Source organism: Furipterus horrens, unplaced genomic scaffold, assembly GCF_987537825.1.
Source record: "Furipterus horrens unplaced genomic scaffold, mFurHor1.1.pri manual_scaffold_20, whole genome shotgun sequence".
Lineage (NCBI taxonomy): Eukaryota > Metazoa > Chordata > Mammalia > Chiroptera > Furipteridae > Furipterus > Furipterus horrens.
The window spans coordinates 3,133,478-3,149,938 of record NW_028327190.1 but is presented as its reverse complement, the minus strand read 5'-3'; the positions used below and the strand labels follow the sequence as shown (position 1 = coordinate 3,149,938).

At 40.0% G+C, this 16,461-nt stretch overlaps 1 protein-coding gene across 1 annotated transcript in view; it reads left to right on the top strand.

Annotated features, from left to right (window-relative positions):
- Nucleotides 1-16,461, top strand: part of LOC149990259 (A-kinase anchor protein 4-like) — a 141,372-nt gene that overhangs the window by 120,790 nt on the left and 4,121 nt on the right. Inside the window, exons 2-4 of the mRNA XM_090265513.1 lie at nucleotides 11,772-11,867; nucleotides 13,163-13,213; nucleotides 13,740-13,841. Coding sequence (XP_090121639.1) covers nucleotides 11,772-11,867; nucleotides 13,163-13,213; nucleotides 13,740-13,841 — 249 coding nt within the window. The remainder of the gene's footprint in view (nucleotides 1-11,771; nucleotides 11,868-13,162; nucleotides 13,214-13,739; nucleotides 13,842-16,461) is intronic.

Below are 16,461 nucleotides of genomic sequence, written 5' to 3'. Positions count from 1 at the left end.
AAGAAGCTCAAATAAAAATAAAAATAAAAAACTAATCCTAAAGCTACAAGAACTAGAACAACAGCAACAAACAAAGCCTAGGGCAAGAAGAAGAAAGGAAATCCTCAAGATCAGAGCAGAACTAAGTGACATAGAGACTAAACAAACACTCCAAAAAATCAACAAAACCAAGAGCTGGTTCTTTGAAAAAATAAACAAAATCGACAAGCCTCTAGCCAGGTTCATCAAGAAAAAAAGAGAGAAGACACAAATAAACGAAATCAGAAAGGAAAGAGGAGAAATCACGACTGATACCTCAGAAATACAAACAATTGTAAGAAATTACTACAGACAACTGTATGGCAAGAAATTCGACAACCTAGAAGAAATGAACAAATTTCTAGAAACGTATAACCTTCCAAAACTGAACCAAGAAGAAGTAGAAAGTCTCGACAGACCAATAACAAAGGAGGAAATCGAAACAGCGATCCAAAAGCTCCCTGCACACAAAAGCCCTGGACCGGATGGCTTCACAGGCAAATTTTACAAAACATTGAGGGAAGAACTAACTCCTACCCTAACCAAACTATTCCAAAAAATCCAAGAAGAGGGAAAAAATCCCAAACTCTTTCTACCCTAATTCTAAACCAGGTCAAGACACAACGAAGAAAAAGAACTACAGGCCAATATCACTGATGAACATAGATGCTAAAATCCTCAATACGATTTTGGCAAACAGGATCCAGCAATACATCAAAAAGATCATACACCATGATCAAGTGGGATTCATCCCGGGGATGCAAGGATGGTTTAATATTCTCAAAGCAATAAATATAACACATCACCTAAACAAAATGAAAGACAAAAATCACATGATCCTATCTATAGATGCAGAGAAAGCATTTGATAAAGTACAACACCCATTGATGATGAAAACACTCAGCAAAATGGGAATAGAGGGAGCATACGTTAACATAATTAAGGCTATATAGGAGAAGCCCGAAGCCAACATCATACTCAATGGACAAAAACTGAAAGCGTTCCCCTGAAATCAGGAACTCGACAAGGCTGTCCACTCTCTCCACTCCTATTCAACATAGTGTTGGAAGTCCTAGCCACGGCAATCAGACAAGACAAAGAAATAGAAGGCATCCAAATTGGGAAAGAAGACGTAAAACTATCACTATTTGCAGACGACATGATAGCATACCTAGAAAACCCTATAAACCCCACTAAAAGACTACACGATATAATAAGTGAATTTGGCAAAATAGCAGGGTACAAAATAAATATACAGAAATCTAAGGCATTTCTGTACACCAACAATAAACTATCGGAGACAGAGGCAAAAGAGAAAATACCATTTACTATAGCAGCAAGAAAAACAAAATACCTAGGAATAAACTTAACCAAAGAGATAAAAAGACCCGTACACTGAAAATCACGCCACAATGAAGGAAGATACAAAAAAAAATGGAAGCAAATACCATGTTCTTGGATGGGAAGAATCAACATCATCAAAGTGGCCCTACTACCCAAAGCAATTTACAGTTTCAATGCAATCCCTATTAAAATGCCATTGACATATTTCACTGACCTAGAACAAATACTCCAAAAATTCATATGGAACCAAAAAGACCCCGAATAGCAAAAGCAATCTTGAGACAGAAGAACACAGCAGGAGGAATCACGATACCAGACATCAAACAATACTACAAAGCCACTGTGATCAAAACAGTCTGGTACTGGCATAAGAACAGACACATAGATCAGTGGAACACAATAGAGAGTCCAGAAAACAACCCAGGCCTCTATGGTCAACTAATCTTTGATAAAGGAGGAAGGGACATAAAATGGAGTGAGAAGAGCCTCTCTAACTAATGGTGCTGGGAAAACTGGACAGGGACGTGCAAAAAAATGAAACTAGACCACCAACTTACACCACACACGAGAATAAACTCAAGATGGATTAAAGACTTAAATGTAAGACGTGACACCACAAAAGTCCTAGAGGAAAACGTAGGCAGGAAAATTTCAGATATCCCACGTAACAATATCTTCACGGATACATCTCCTAAGGCAAGAGAAATAAAGGAAAAAATAAACAAACGCGACTACATCAAACTAAAGAGTTTCTGCTCAGCAAAAGAAAACATCAGCACGATGAAAAGGAAACCAACCATATGGGAAAACATATCTGCCAATGATATCGCAGACAGGGGACTGATCTCCAAAATATATAAGGAGCTTATATGACTCAACATCAAGAAAATAAACAACCCAATTAAATAACGGGCGAAGGACCTGAACAAACACTTCTCCGAAGAGGACATACAGAAGGTCCATAGGCACATGAAAAAATGCTCAACATCATTGGCCATCAGGGAGATGCAAATAAAAACCACAATGAGACACCACTTTACACCTGTCAGAATGGTCATCATCAACAAATCAACAAACAACAAATACTGGCCAGGATGTGGAGAAACGGAAACCTACTGCACTGTTGGCGGGAATGCAGACTGGTGCAGCCACTATGCAAAACAGTATGGAATTACCTCAGAAAACTAAAAATGGAACTGCCTTTTGAAACAGCGATTCCACTGCTAGGATTATACCCGAAAAATCCTAAAACCCTAATTCAAAAAAACCTATGCACCCCTATGTTCATAGCAGCCCTGTTTACAATAGCTAAGTGCTGGAAACAGCCTAAGTGCCCATCTGTAGATGAGTGGATCAAAACACTGTGGTACATTTACACAATGGAATACTATGTAGCAGAAAGAAAGAAGGAACTCCTGCCATTTGCGACAACATGGATAGAACTAGAGAGAATTATGCTTAGTGAAATAAGCCAGGCAAAGATAGCAAAATACCGTATGATATCCCCTAATACAGGAAACTAAAGAGCAACACAAACAAACGAACTGAATAGGACAAAGACTAGAATAGCAGTCAGTAGTGGGGAGGGGGGAGGGAGAGAAGGGGGATAAGTAAGGGAAGGGACTAGTCAAGGAACATGTATAAACGACTCATGGACATGGACAATGGGGAGGGATATGATTGTGGGAGAAGGGATGGGCTGGGTGGGGGGAGCAATGGGGGACAATGGGACAACTGTAATTGAAAAACCAAAATAAATAAATAAATAAATAAATAAATAAAAGGAAAAATAAATAAATAAAACAAACCAGCAAACATAAAACAAGCGAAATTATCATTGAGTGTTACCTCTGACCACAAAGGAATCGATAACAAAAGTAACAGGAATATCCCCAAATACTTTGAAACTAAACAATGCACCTCATTGATCAAAGGGGAAATATTAAGGCAAATAAAAACGCATTGAACTGAATGAGTATGAAAATACAATACATCAAAGTTTGTAGGACACAGAGCAGTGCTGCAAGAGAAGTTTATAGCCCACTGTCTATATTAGAAAAGAGGAAACGTCTAAAAGTCAATCTAAGCTCCACATCAAAACTAGAAAAAGAAGAGCAAAATAAATCCAAAGCAAAGATAAAGTAGGGAATATTCAAGATAAAAGCAAAAATTGATGAAATAGAAAATAGAAAAATCAACAGAGAAAATTAATGAAACAGAACGCTGGTTCTTTGCAAAGATCAATAAAATTGACAAACCTCTAGCAAGACTGACAATTAAATACAAATTAACAATAGCAGAAATGAAACAAAGGATATCATTACAGACCCTATGATAGATATAAACTTGACAACTTAATTGAAATGGAAAAATCCCTTGGAAATCAGAAACGACCAGGATATACTCAGTATTTAATACATAATTTGAATAGTTCCATTGTTTTAAAGGGATTACATTTGTAATTAAAAAATGTCTTTCGGCCCAAAATATTTCACTGGAGAATGAAACTAAATGTTTAAAGAATAACTAACATCAATTCTATACCATCTCTCTAAGACACAGAAGAGGAGGAAATACCTTACAACAACTTATATGAGAACACTTTTACCATGATACCAAACCATACAAAGACAGTATGAGAAAAGAAAACTACAGACCGATATCCCTCATGAAAATAGACTCAAAATCTTTAGCAAGCTGTTGCAAACAGAACGTATCCAAATATAAGAAGTATATTATATGCCATGACCTAGTGAGGTTTATTCTAGGGATGCGAGGCTGGTTCAAAAAAATCAATCCACGTTAATAGGCCAAGGAATCCATGAGCACAAAAAGAAAGCTATGAGAGCTAATAAACCAGCTCAAGGGTACAAGACATAAGATCATACAAAACTCAGTTGTATTTCTATTGAATTGTATTTCTATTTCAATTGTATTCATTTGCAAGAAACAATGTGAAAATAAAATTAAGACAATTCTACTTACGATGACATCAAAAATAATAAAAGACTTAGAAAATAAATGTAATCAAAGAACTACAAGACTTGTACACCGAGACCCACAAAATATCGAGAGAAATTAAAGACCTAAACAAATGTAAAGACATCCCATGTTCATCAAGTAGGATACTTAATATTGTTAAGATGGCAGCCCTCAAATTGATCTACAGAATCAATACAATCTGTATCAAAATCTGTGCAGAGAAGAGTTAACATAGTGGGCCTGACAATGCTATCGTTTTTGAAAATCCTGCTTGCAAGGTTGGCCCTTGGCTGGGATCTAGGAACTTGGATTTGGTCGGAGGGAAGGGCTCCCACTATCCCAACTGATGAGAGTAGCTTATTGTACCTTAACTGTTTGTGCAAACAATATGATTTATGGTGAACAACAGCTTTCCCCCTGGGACTCTGGGATTTTGGTATGTGCTAGGCAGAGGGTGCCTGGAGGACCAGCCCCTAATGAAAGCCCTTGGCACTGTCTCTAATGAGCTGTCCTCATAAACAGCATTTCCACACAAGTTGTCACAACTCTTCATTGCAAAAAGCTATACTAAGTGAAAGCAGTCACAACAGACTACCTATTATATGGTTCCATTTATATTAAATGTCCAGAATAAGTCAATCTATACATCCACAAAGCAGATTACTGGCCGCCAACAGCTGGAGAGGTATAGAGTTGGGGGAGTTACGATAGTTAAAGGGCATGAGGTTTCTTTTTTTGGTGATGAAGATGTTCTAGAATCTATTTTGGTGATGACTGCACAACTCTGTGAGTACACTGAAAGTCACTGAATTGTACACTTTATATGGATGGTATTTGAATTAGGTGTCAATGAAGCTGTTATACAATTACAGTGGGTAATAAAATATATTGGTTCTTTAAAAAGTCTGTTGAAGAGTGACAGGAAAGACTCCATGGAACCAGTGAGGAAGTTGGTTCAATAAGCCAGGCAATTTGTACCAAAATAGTCCAATGTTCTTGGTCACGGCCAAGCAGTTCTATATGGTTCTGGGCACAGCAATTCTTGAACAACCGTTATCAGTAATTTTCTTTCTTTTAAAAAAAAATTGCGATATAACAGACATATAACAAACATATCAGTTTTCGATGCACACACTGATTTTGAATTATATAAATAGCCTTAAGCACTTACTAATATATATGAACCTAATAGTACCCCTGGCAGGAGAAATGACAATGAGTAAAACACACTCATTCTGTATTTGGAAAGGTAACGCTCATAATGAAATAACTACCAACACACGAAAGAACATGATACGTGCCAAAGCAAGGCTAAAATACAACTGCTAAGGATTTCAGAGGACATGTTGTTCGGCACACCATTATTGCCAGTACAGTCACTGTTGTCATATTCAGCCCAACATCACCAAGAATGATTACTGAGTGTCTAAGTACATGAGCAACTCTTAAGAGTCTATACAGAGAGTTAGGCGAAGTTCTTCCTTGAACCTAACACATCTTTTTGATGGGACTACTAAGGAAATAGTACATTAATGTTATAAGTGTGTCATCTCTATTATAAATAATTATGAAATATTAGGTTATAAATGTAACATACATAAAACGGCAGGTTTTCGGATGCAAGTTATTCTAGAGGGGGGATTCGCCGAGTTCCCTTTTAATTTGAGGAATGCCTTGGCAAAATGGGTTTTTGTATGGAGTGATCTTGTACCGTGTGGAAACACGTTTCCCAAGCAGCTGCGAACTCCTAGTGGCCACACGAACTCATTACCATCTAGCTTTGAGAGCAACAGGCACAGAAAGGTTAAGTCTGACATCCCTGCGGGGCAACTACCTGACAAAGCTGAAGACTAGGGCAGTCTTCATCCTATTTAAATGTCCCTAAAACCAGGGGCGATCCTGAAGGGTGTGTGGGCGGATCGATGCCTATAAGCACTATGAGGGAACCTGAAGAGGTTTATGCTTCCAGATCCCCTTTCTTTCCTCCGAGGCCTTTGTTTGAAACATTTATTGACAAATAAAGACACTCTCTGGAGGGAAGGAGAAAAACTGTCAGCAACTAATATTACATTTAAATACTTTTCTGTCAGAAAAGTTTGTTGGTCTGATAAAAATCGAAAAAGAATCCCGACTAACAGCCTAGTTTCCTCAGCCACTTCTCCAGCTCTGACATAAACATTTTTTTAAAGCACCATTAACAAGCCATACATGGATTGAAAGCTAAAGCTACACACGGGAGAGCCGCTCCCCACCAGTCAGTAACGGAAAAAAGACGAAACAAAACAGAACATAACAAAACAAACAGATGAGGGGCAGAGGGATAAGGGACTAACCGCCTCGGAATTACCACGTCAGACCAGCGGCCTCACGACCGACGGTTTCAGACCAACCGCCTCACACTAACGGCCAACAGGTGGTGCGCGGACCCTAGCATGCTCACCGGCAGGGCGAGATAACCGATCAACACTTTTCAATCAGGCTTGAAACCACCAGAGAGGGCCAAAAATTCAGACTAGGTACCTTTTACCCTTGCTTTTTTTGCTATGGGGATTCCTCTTCTGCATCTTCGGACCCTAGAAGAGAGTAAACGCGTGCTAATCTCTGAGCACACACACGTAAACCCCCGTCCCCAAGATAATGGAAGCGGCTCGTACTGGAAGTGGCTCATACCGGAAGTGGCTGAACCACCAATCAAATGGCCTCTCTGGGCTCCATTTTGCCGTTAATAAAACCTGGATTAAAATAGTACCCATATCATACAGCTGCGTGAGAAATAAATGAGATAATGCATGCAAAACACAGCACCGGGCAAATGTTCAGACCTGCAGAGTTAGAAACGCTGGGAGGGGGCCCAACTATCTGTTTCAATACGCTCTCCAGGTGATTCTGAGGCATGCCTGAAGTGTGAGTTTTTGCTTTATGAAGAACGCTGCCCACTCAAATAGCTAACCAAAATCTTTGTTATTATTTCAGATTCCATGACTCCATGCTTTCTGAATTATGTTTCCTGCCTGAACTTTCAAAACCGTTATTTGTTTCTTGAGCCCAACTCTGTAGCCCGTATCACCACGGATACGAAGAGAAAGAGAGAACCTGTCTTCAAGGTTTCAGTGTAGGTGATCCAAGAATAGGAAAAGTTGATTAAACCTAATGGTCACAGTATCATTGCATAAACTAAATTAGGGAGGCTAAATCTGAGGCTGAAAGATACTTGGTGGCACTGACAGGCAGACCAGTTTCATGAAGGCTGATAGTTCGGTTCAGTTCAACTTCATGTTGCCATTATTCATAATAATTACATTACAAACACAGGTTCCATTTTTATTAATAGCTCTTTCAAATCAAATACAAACTGAAAGCATAGTTAAAGTGTGATTTGTATGGCTATTCACAAGTTTGTATGGAGGAGAAGATATTTGGATAGAATAAACAAGGCTAGAAAATGAATGATGGTCTTAGGGGGAAAAAAAGGTGACCAAAGCTTCTGGGTTTAACATATTTATGTTTGTCTCTTAGAGGATAACCTAAGTGCATACTACTTTACACATATCCACACACTAATGTAGCATGTTCCTTTTTTTTTTTTTTTTTTGACTCTGAACATCCTTTCTTCCCCATCTGTCAGTACGGGACACTCTGAGAGCCTCAGCAGCTTAAGAGAAAGAAGAGGCAGTACCATATGACTGAGCCTCCTTGCATTTTCATTACTGGTTTATCATCCAAAAACTGCTCTTGTTAGCCTCCAGGATGACAAGGTTGGGGTACCATGAGACAGGGCTCTAATCATCAATAAGAGTTCTCTCTTTGTCGTTTGGAGGATTTGATAAGACATTTTTCCAGGCCCAGATCACAGATTTTCCCTTCTGGGCTTGGAGACACAGAGGGTTTTTTGTTTGTTTGTTTGTCCGTTTGTTTGTTTGTTTTGTTTTTTTAACCTTAGGGATATACATTCTTGTGCTTGGAGAATAAATAAACATTTCCTTTCTTTGCTTTTTATTCCATAGACATGAGCCAGACACAGGAGCTCCAACTTAAATATCAGAAGTTCCCCGTGACAAAAGAGTGGTAAAGGAAAAACAAGTTCTATACTGTGGATTTTAGCCCATCGCTATTGACGAAAGCTCCCTTCTTGACCAAAATTAATTTTTAATAAAAGCTGTGTGTATTTAAGGTATATAACATAATGGTTTGATATAGTCAGGCTTATCTGAACCTTCTTCTCAATTAGGCCTCACCTTTGGCTTATAAAAACTCCAACTTTCAGTTTTTATGAGCTCAAGGCATGTCCTTAGAATGATGATCCCAGCCTCCTTAATATACCGACCTGGGAAAGCTCAACATTGCCAAAAGAATTCCCTGTCTGTTTCAGCCAAAACCTGACCATGGGCCCCTGCCTCCCCTCCCTTTTCATAGAGCATTTACAGAACTTGTAATTGTAAATCCTTTCTCTGTCCCTCTGAGACATATCTTCTACAACCCAGAAATATCTGTTTCCAGGACCTGGGAGCCATCCCTTCGAAATGTAATCATCAAGAAAGACAGAGCCTCTGTTTCCCAATCTCTATGGAAGGATAGGACTTCAACTTTGATAAGTGCCAGTTAGCAAACGCAGAGGCCCTGATCATGGTGATCAAACTCCGTTGGCCCCCAAAATGTCCCTCAATACTTTTCCTTTAGCACACCCCAGCATTTAAAGGGCTCCTGCCTTTTGTTGCACTGGAGTTGAGCTCTAGTTATCTAAAGTCTCTCCTCTACTGCAGTAGCCTGAATAAAATCTACCTTGCCACCTTTAACAGATGTCCAGCTCTGTTTCTCTTCGATGCCATGAACTAAAAAGATCAGAACTGGACAAGTTTAAGACATGAAATCCTAGAGGTAACAGGGAAAGTAACAAATGAAGTCAGACCAAGACTATGAAACCCTAGCGTTTAGGAGAGTCATCTCAACCGATCTTTTAAAACTTCAGATGCAGTTCTTCTCATGTAGGAGGTTAAAGTGGAGACATGTGGAAAAAATAAAAGGAGAGAACAAAATAACACTTGAGCGCCCTGCAAGTCATTTGGTTGTGGGCGAGTGGTTCCACACTGGGGATAAGCTAAAGGCACCCCAAAGTGTAATAGATGACCTTCTAAAGAATACCGTACCAAGAAACCCAGCACTGGCGATAGTGGAGAATAATAAAGAGGGGCTTGAGGAGCCTCTGAAAGGCTGACCCTGTCCCAAGACTATTGGCTTTTATTCTGGGCTAATAATGTTTCATGATGAAGGTTAGAGCTTGTTGGACCAGTTAGGCACCCAGGATCCTAAGGACACCCAACTTTGTGCTGTTATTGTCAGCTATAGAAAGAAACAGCAATGTCATGAAGTAGAAGTCCTAGTACTAGCTGGTGGTCAAGGCTTTAGGAGAGTATGGGGAGTTGAGGAAAGAACGAACATCTTATGTCAGACTGGAAGGATTATCATAGCATCCAAATGCACGAGAAAAGAATTATTTCAAGTTCTTATGAAATAACCTACTCCAATATTGCACAAGTCTTCTGAACTTCTTTTTGACTAAAAGTGTCTTAATGGCGAGATAAAACCACAGAAGCTGCTAAGGAAGTCTCCAACTTTCTATTTTCATACCTTCATTCAGGATACCCAGAAAGGACTTTGATTAACTCTGTCTCTAACTCTGAACCTTCAGGGGGGAAACCAAAGAAAATTAAGCTAAGATGTGAAAATCAACACTGCCCTGTGAAAAATAGACTACTGGTAACGAGTATGATTAGATTGTTCTGGAAGTCCAGCAAGAAGAAGAAAGAGAAAGGAGGTTTCAAGGTGTTGTGAACTGGACAAAACATGAAAGGATTATGTGTACCCTTCTAGAGAGAACAGAAGGTTGTCATACAGAAGGCAGCTTGAGGTGGTTTTCATATGAAGAGATGTTGAGTTTGCCAGCCTGCTACACTTTTGCTGCAGTTGCTATGGTTTCAGGCATTGTGACCCAACAAACTCTGGTGTCATGTCCCAGGGTCATAAGCAGCAGGAAAGGCTTTGGCCCTTCAGTCTTGTCCAACTGCTGACAAGGGCAGCAGCCAGCTGCGGGTACCCGAGAACTTGACACTGCCCAGATCCATCTAAAGGGACACATCTCCTTTCTTGGTGGCACATTTTCAGCCAAAAGAACTTCATTATCAAGGTAATGAGTTTATATATTTTGTTGTTGTTGTTGTTGTTGTTGTTGTTGTTTTTTACAGTTCTTTAGAATCTGGACACGAGAGACCTCTTTGCCTCCCTCTCTTTGTTTCTAGGCTAGTGATCTCTAGTTCTGGGAAAAAAGAAACCGCCTCTTTTGAGGGTATGGGAAGCCTTTTCCTAAATGTTTGGGAGAACCTCAAAGATCTTGGAGGGTTGGGGGGGTCATAAAGGGTAGGCATGTAATACTATCCGGTGAAAGGATAGCTGAGTATAGGAGGGAGAGAGGGAGAGAAAAATGGAAGAAGGTAAAGAGAGGAAGGGAGGGGGAAAAAGAGGGGAAGAGGAGAAGGGAGCTAGAGGTTAAAGGGGTCTAAATTTTGAAGGAAGTTGGAGGAGAGGAATTCAATAGCCCTCTACCATTTGGCAAAAAGTTTCTCTTGTTAGTTAAAAAACAAAGTCAAATCCAAGTACGAGGTACCAAAACAATTCTACTGAACCCATAACTGTGTCTTCCTGTACATGGGTCTAAGGTCTTACATAACAAACATTATTTAGGGCTTTTTCCACTTTCTTTTTACTTTTAATTCCAGGCTGGGGTGGGAGGTGGTGGGGAGTGGTAAGAGAAGTTGGCAGAGATGATTATTCTTTCAAAAATAAAATTAAATATGGTTCTATGGGATCGGGGCCTGGTTTTTATAGCTATTAGACCGAGTTTTCTCAGTGTTCAGAATCTTGTTCTATTGTGGGATCTCATATGTTGTTTTAATTAAAAAGGTTATTTTTTCACTCTACTAGTGTTGGCCTTAGTCTTCTCCAATGGCTCTATGTGGTAAGTGTTACAGCTGTTTATCCCATTTCACTCCTTATATCATGAGAAAGGCTCTGGTTGAACTGGGGTTAACTAAAATTCAATTAAGGGGGATGAGGTATGCTTGATTCCTTGAAGGTGCTTAGGAATGGTAAAGGAAGTAGAGGCAGGTGAGATTTAGTGGAGTTTAGTAGAAATAAGTCTCTAAAGTTAATCTCCACGTTCTCTATACTTCCTTTTAAATTTGCTTCCCAACGAAGTATGCTAAAATGATCCTGATAATTTCAGAGAATCCCTTTCCCACTACTCACCCCACCAGTTTCTAGCCTAACCCAATATGAACTACATAGCTGAGATCCAGGGCCTTCTTATCCAAACTGAGCCAGTTTCTAAAAACCATATATAAGCCTTTCGGATTCCTTTTCTTTTGTCTTTCCAGAGGCCTGATAATATTGAGTGGTTACACAGCGCCAGGGGTGTGTGCAAGGTCAAGCTCCATAGCCCAAAAGGACAGCAAGAACAGGAACGGAAAGTGGTAAGATACTAAATTACTCCTACTAAGGGGTGGAAAGGATTGCTTTATGGATACAGATATCCTGGAACCCAGAATAGACTAATGGAGGGTGATAGTGTCGTTTCTCTAAGATATCAAGTTCAGTAAAGTTTGTGGGCTGGGGGGTGGGGGTGGGGGCGGGGGCGGGGCGCAGTATGCTTATACATCACAGAGGGACACGTGAAGGGAGGGGGAGAATGAAGAGTAGCTGGGGAGGGGGGTGGGGGGAGCCTCAGGGGAGGGAGGAGTGGTGGTTGCCTAGTTTTACCAGCCTAATGGAATCATAATATCAGCTAGCTACAAGTAAGTTGCACTCAAGTGGGACTCCCACAGGAGGGCAAAATGTGTAATACTTCACATTTTTTATCACGTTCAAATGCCATTCGTACTGTTATGTATTTAATGCTTTTTTAATTGACTGACATTTAAAAATTACCATCAACCTAAGCAATATTATCCATAATGTCACAGGTTTTATGTTTTAGTATGTATTTTTCCTACTAAACAACAAAAAAGTACATATATTAAACTCAGAAATGTTTATCCATGTATCACTTAAAGTTTTCTATAACATCAGTAGCAAAAACACCACTTTTGGGGAACGCTACGGTAGTTGAAAGTGCTCTAACTGAAAGCCAGGGAATTGGTTTCTTTTTTTTTTTTTAATGTTTATTTATTTATTTATTTATTTATAATTTTATTTTTTGGTTATTCAATTACAGTTGTCCCATTTCCCCCCATTGCTCCTCCCTCCCAGCCCATCCCTTCTCCCACAGTTATATCCCTCCCCGTTGTCCATGTCCATGAGTCATTCATATACATTCCTTGACTAGACCCTTCCCTTACTTATCCCCCTTCTCCCGCTCCCCCCTCCCCCCTACTGACTACTATTCTAGTCTCCGCCTATTTAGTTCGTTTGTTTGTGTTGCTCTTTAGTTTCCTGAATTGAGTTCTAATGTAAGTTTCAGCTTTGAGTTTGCGTCAGTTGGACAAGGCACCTTTCTTCTTACTTTTTTCAGTAAATGTAGGTATTGTAATTTGGGCATCTCTGACAGGTAGGTATTCTTATCTAGGAAATACAATAATGATAAGATTCTCTCTGCCTAATAGCATTTATTGAGTACTTACTATGTACAGGTACTCTGCTGAAAGCTTTGTATTCACTCTCAATCAATCCTCACAAGAACCCCTATGCGGTAGGTGCTTTATCGTCTCAAAGAGAAACCGCAGTCTTTTCTCTAGAATTTTCCTCAATACACTGTCCTAATTTGGTGCAGATATGCTTTGTCAATGTGTCCACCCTGAAAGTGGAAGATAAAGGTTCCAAGGTGAGTATTCTCTGCTCCCCTCAGAGTTGGAATGAGTGAGAAACTGCTGAAAGAGTTATCAGTGGCAGCATAATAAAAGGGAAAGTCTGTGCCAGAGGGTGGAAGGATGGAGGAGATTCAGGTGGGCAGCCATCATTTTTGAAAACCCCAAACCCCCGGTTGAGAATATACTGTCACTCTTGATGCCAAATCTCATTCTAGAAGGAACTTAATTTGCTGGTAGGCCTGAAAGAATTACAGCATGGAAGGTAGCATGTCAGAGCAGTGAGAAAACTGTCCAAAAGTTTGACGATTCATGAAATATGATTCCTAAGATTTATGGATTTGTGAATGCCTCTGGAGGGGTAGTAATTTGTGAGGAGAACAATATCTCATTCTTCAAACATTAGCTAGCATCACAAGCCTACTTATCCTTCTCCATTGAAAGGAAAAGATAAGAGATATGACATTCATGTTTTGGAGAAGGCAGCTTGGAGAAGTCTCAAAAAGCAGTTATTCATAAGAATCTCACCACTTCATCCCATAGGATGCTGGTGGTTCCTGTTCCGGAGGTGACCTAACGCAGCACCATCTGAAAGAGAAAGAAGTTATTATAATCAAGGCTACCGAGAAGCAAAACCAGTCTAAGGTATGCTTAGCTTCCGAGTCCACCCTTTCTAATTCCCAGAGTCCAGTGCTGACTCCGAAGACTCTGGTTCACAAAAGGTAAGAGAAATATTTCCAAACAAGCCCCTACATTTGACTACTATGATATTCCAGAGTTCACAGGCCTAAGTTCAAAGTCAGGTAAGTTTAATGTCCAGGTATCTAACAATGGCACTAATCACAGAGGTTCAGAATGCCCTTCCCTGATTGCAGGTCCCTACTCCAAACAGAATCTTGCTACCCTTATCCTAACAAAGATGTGGAATGAAAGCATGATCTTTTTCAGTGCTTTCTGTTGTCTTCTAATGGGCTTGTGTGCTCCACATTGCCCAGTGTCCAAAAAAAGAAAAAGAACAAGCATATATGGAACAGAGAGAATCCACAATGACCAAGAACTGTAGTGGCTTGTTCCCCAAACCTGTTGCCTAAGAGATTACAGACTGTTAGGTAGCGTAAAGTTAGAAGCAATTCGATTTGGATACCACTGTCACATGCAAGTCCTTTTGTTTTTCTGTAACTACCTAAATTATATCTGTTGGGCTCCTGGCCCATGACAAGTCACCTTCACAGTCCTACAAACCTGGAGTAGTTGATATTGAAATAGGATATTTGGTTTTATCTCAAAGGAGTCAATTTTTTTTTTGTTCTGCATCTCTATGCTTATCTTATAACCAGGAACAACATTTCTGGCCTCAGACACATTTGGAGTGATGAGAGTGGCTCCTAAGGAAGAAAAAAAGTTTAAAAATATTCTTCAAAGAGTTTTGGGTTTAGTTGGAAGGAGGACTCCATTTTGAAGTCTTCAGAAAGGGATAAATTATACCTAATGTTTATTCTTAAAAGTGCAGCACATATTTCCTACACATAATGCAGGTGTCCTTGATTGTAACCTAAACCCATTTTCAAAATGTTGAACTTATCATGACCTCAAACTTCTAGGGATTCAGTGGAAAGAAAGGAGATGAAGCAATGGAACGGGTAAAGAGGACGATGGTACTTAGCAAGGAGTGGAAGACATGTATAATACATATACACATATCTAGACATGAGCATGTGCACATAATTTACCCTGACACACAGCAATATATACAAAATAATTTATACGAGCAGTGACACACACATCCCTGGCTACGTGTCTACATATGACACTGGTGAACACACACAAGCATTGAAACAACAAATGTGTGTGTATATTCATAAACAATGACTCACCTACACAAAGGTATAGAGTCAGCTGCATTGACATACCCACATGTGGCACATCAACATCTATATATGCATCCATGCACACTATGCATAAACATGCACACTACACATAAACATACACACATGAGCCTCGATCAAAACACAGTGACTGTACAAATTCAGGTGATAGGCATGCACTCTTACACAGGGTGGTGCAAAAGTAGGTTTACAGTTATGAGTATGTGAAACGGTTTATTCTTGAATTATTACTTATTATTTTCCATACATACAACTGCAAACCTACTTTTCGCCCCACTCTGTAAATATACCTCATGTTGATACGCACACATACAAACTTAAGCAAAGTGACACTAACAACATTTGAATGCACTGATGCATACCTTGACACAAATACAATGACATCCCCACTCACGTATTCACACAAGTACTCAAATACCCAGGGTGTGTGCAACACTGACACACATTCTCAATCATTCACGTAGCATATAAATATAACATAAACTGATACCCAATTTATTGACATACACTGTCATTATTTTAGCACCTATCCACATTGAACATAAACATTTATTGATGTATTATCTATTATCTATTAATTACTATATATGTTATACCCTGGCTGGTTTGGCTCAGTGGATTGAGCGTCGGCCTGTGAGCTAAGTGTCGCTGGTTCGATCTTCCAGTCAGGGCACATCAGAGAAGGAAAACTCTGACTCCAAAAAACCTCCGCTGCCTTGCGGCATACCTCTTCAGGGGAAAGGCTAAGGGAGTAAACCCCGACAGAAAATCCGGAGCCGGAGTCCCTAAGGCGGTTTGACGTTGTAGTCAACACCGGCAACTCCTGCGGCGCACCTGAAACCAAGCTGTATTGACTCCATGTTTCCCTTGGATCCTTCAGCTGCGAAGAGAGGGGGGGTCTGCTGCATGGGCAACAGCAGACCCTCCATATCACCCTGCCCAGGCTCTGTAGCTTCAGCTTCACTGGAGAGGACACTCCAGCGTCATCGCAAGATGTCCATTCAACACGGTAGGAGACAGATACCGTGTCACTCCCAAGTCGGACTGCACAGCCATTCTCGGCAGTGCAGATAGACTCTTAAGAAGCTACACCATCATCTCTCGAGACGGACGGCTGCTGACGACTATATATGTTAACATGTGAATTTATTCTTTTTTTATTCTTTTTTTCAAATAAATAAATGATTAATTAATTATTTTAACAATAGGAAATAACAATCCCTCCCTCTCAGACATTAAGACCCTTTATAATCTTATAAAGGACAAAGGGCGAAGGTCTCAAGCTCCTCTAGCTGCTTCAAGCTGGACATGGTTGTCGTTCGTCCTACCTACCCTTGGGTCCAGACATCCCTAATAAGAGTGGGGGTGTGGAGGGGAGG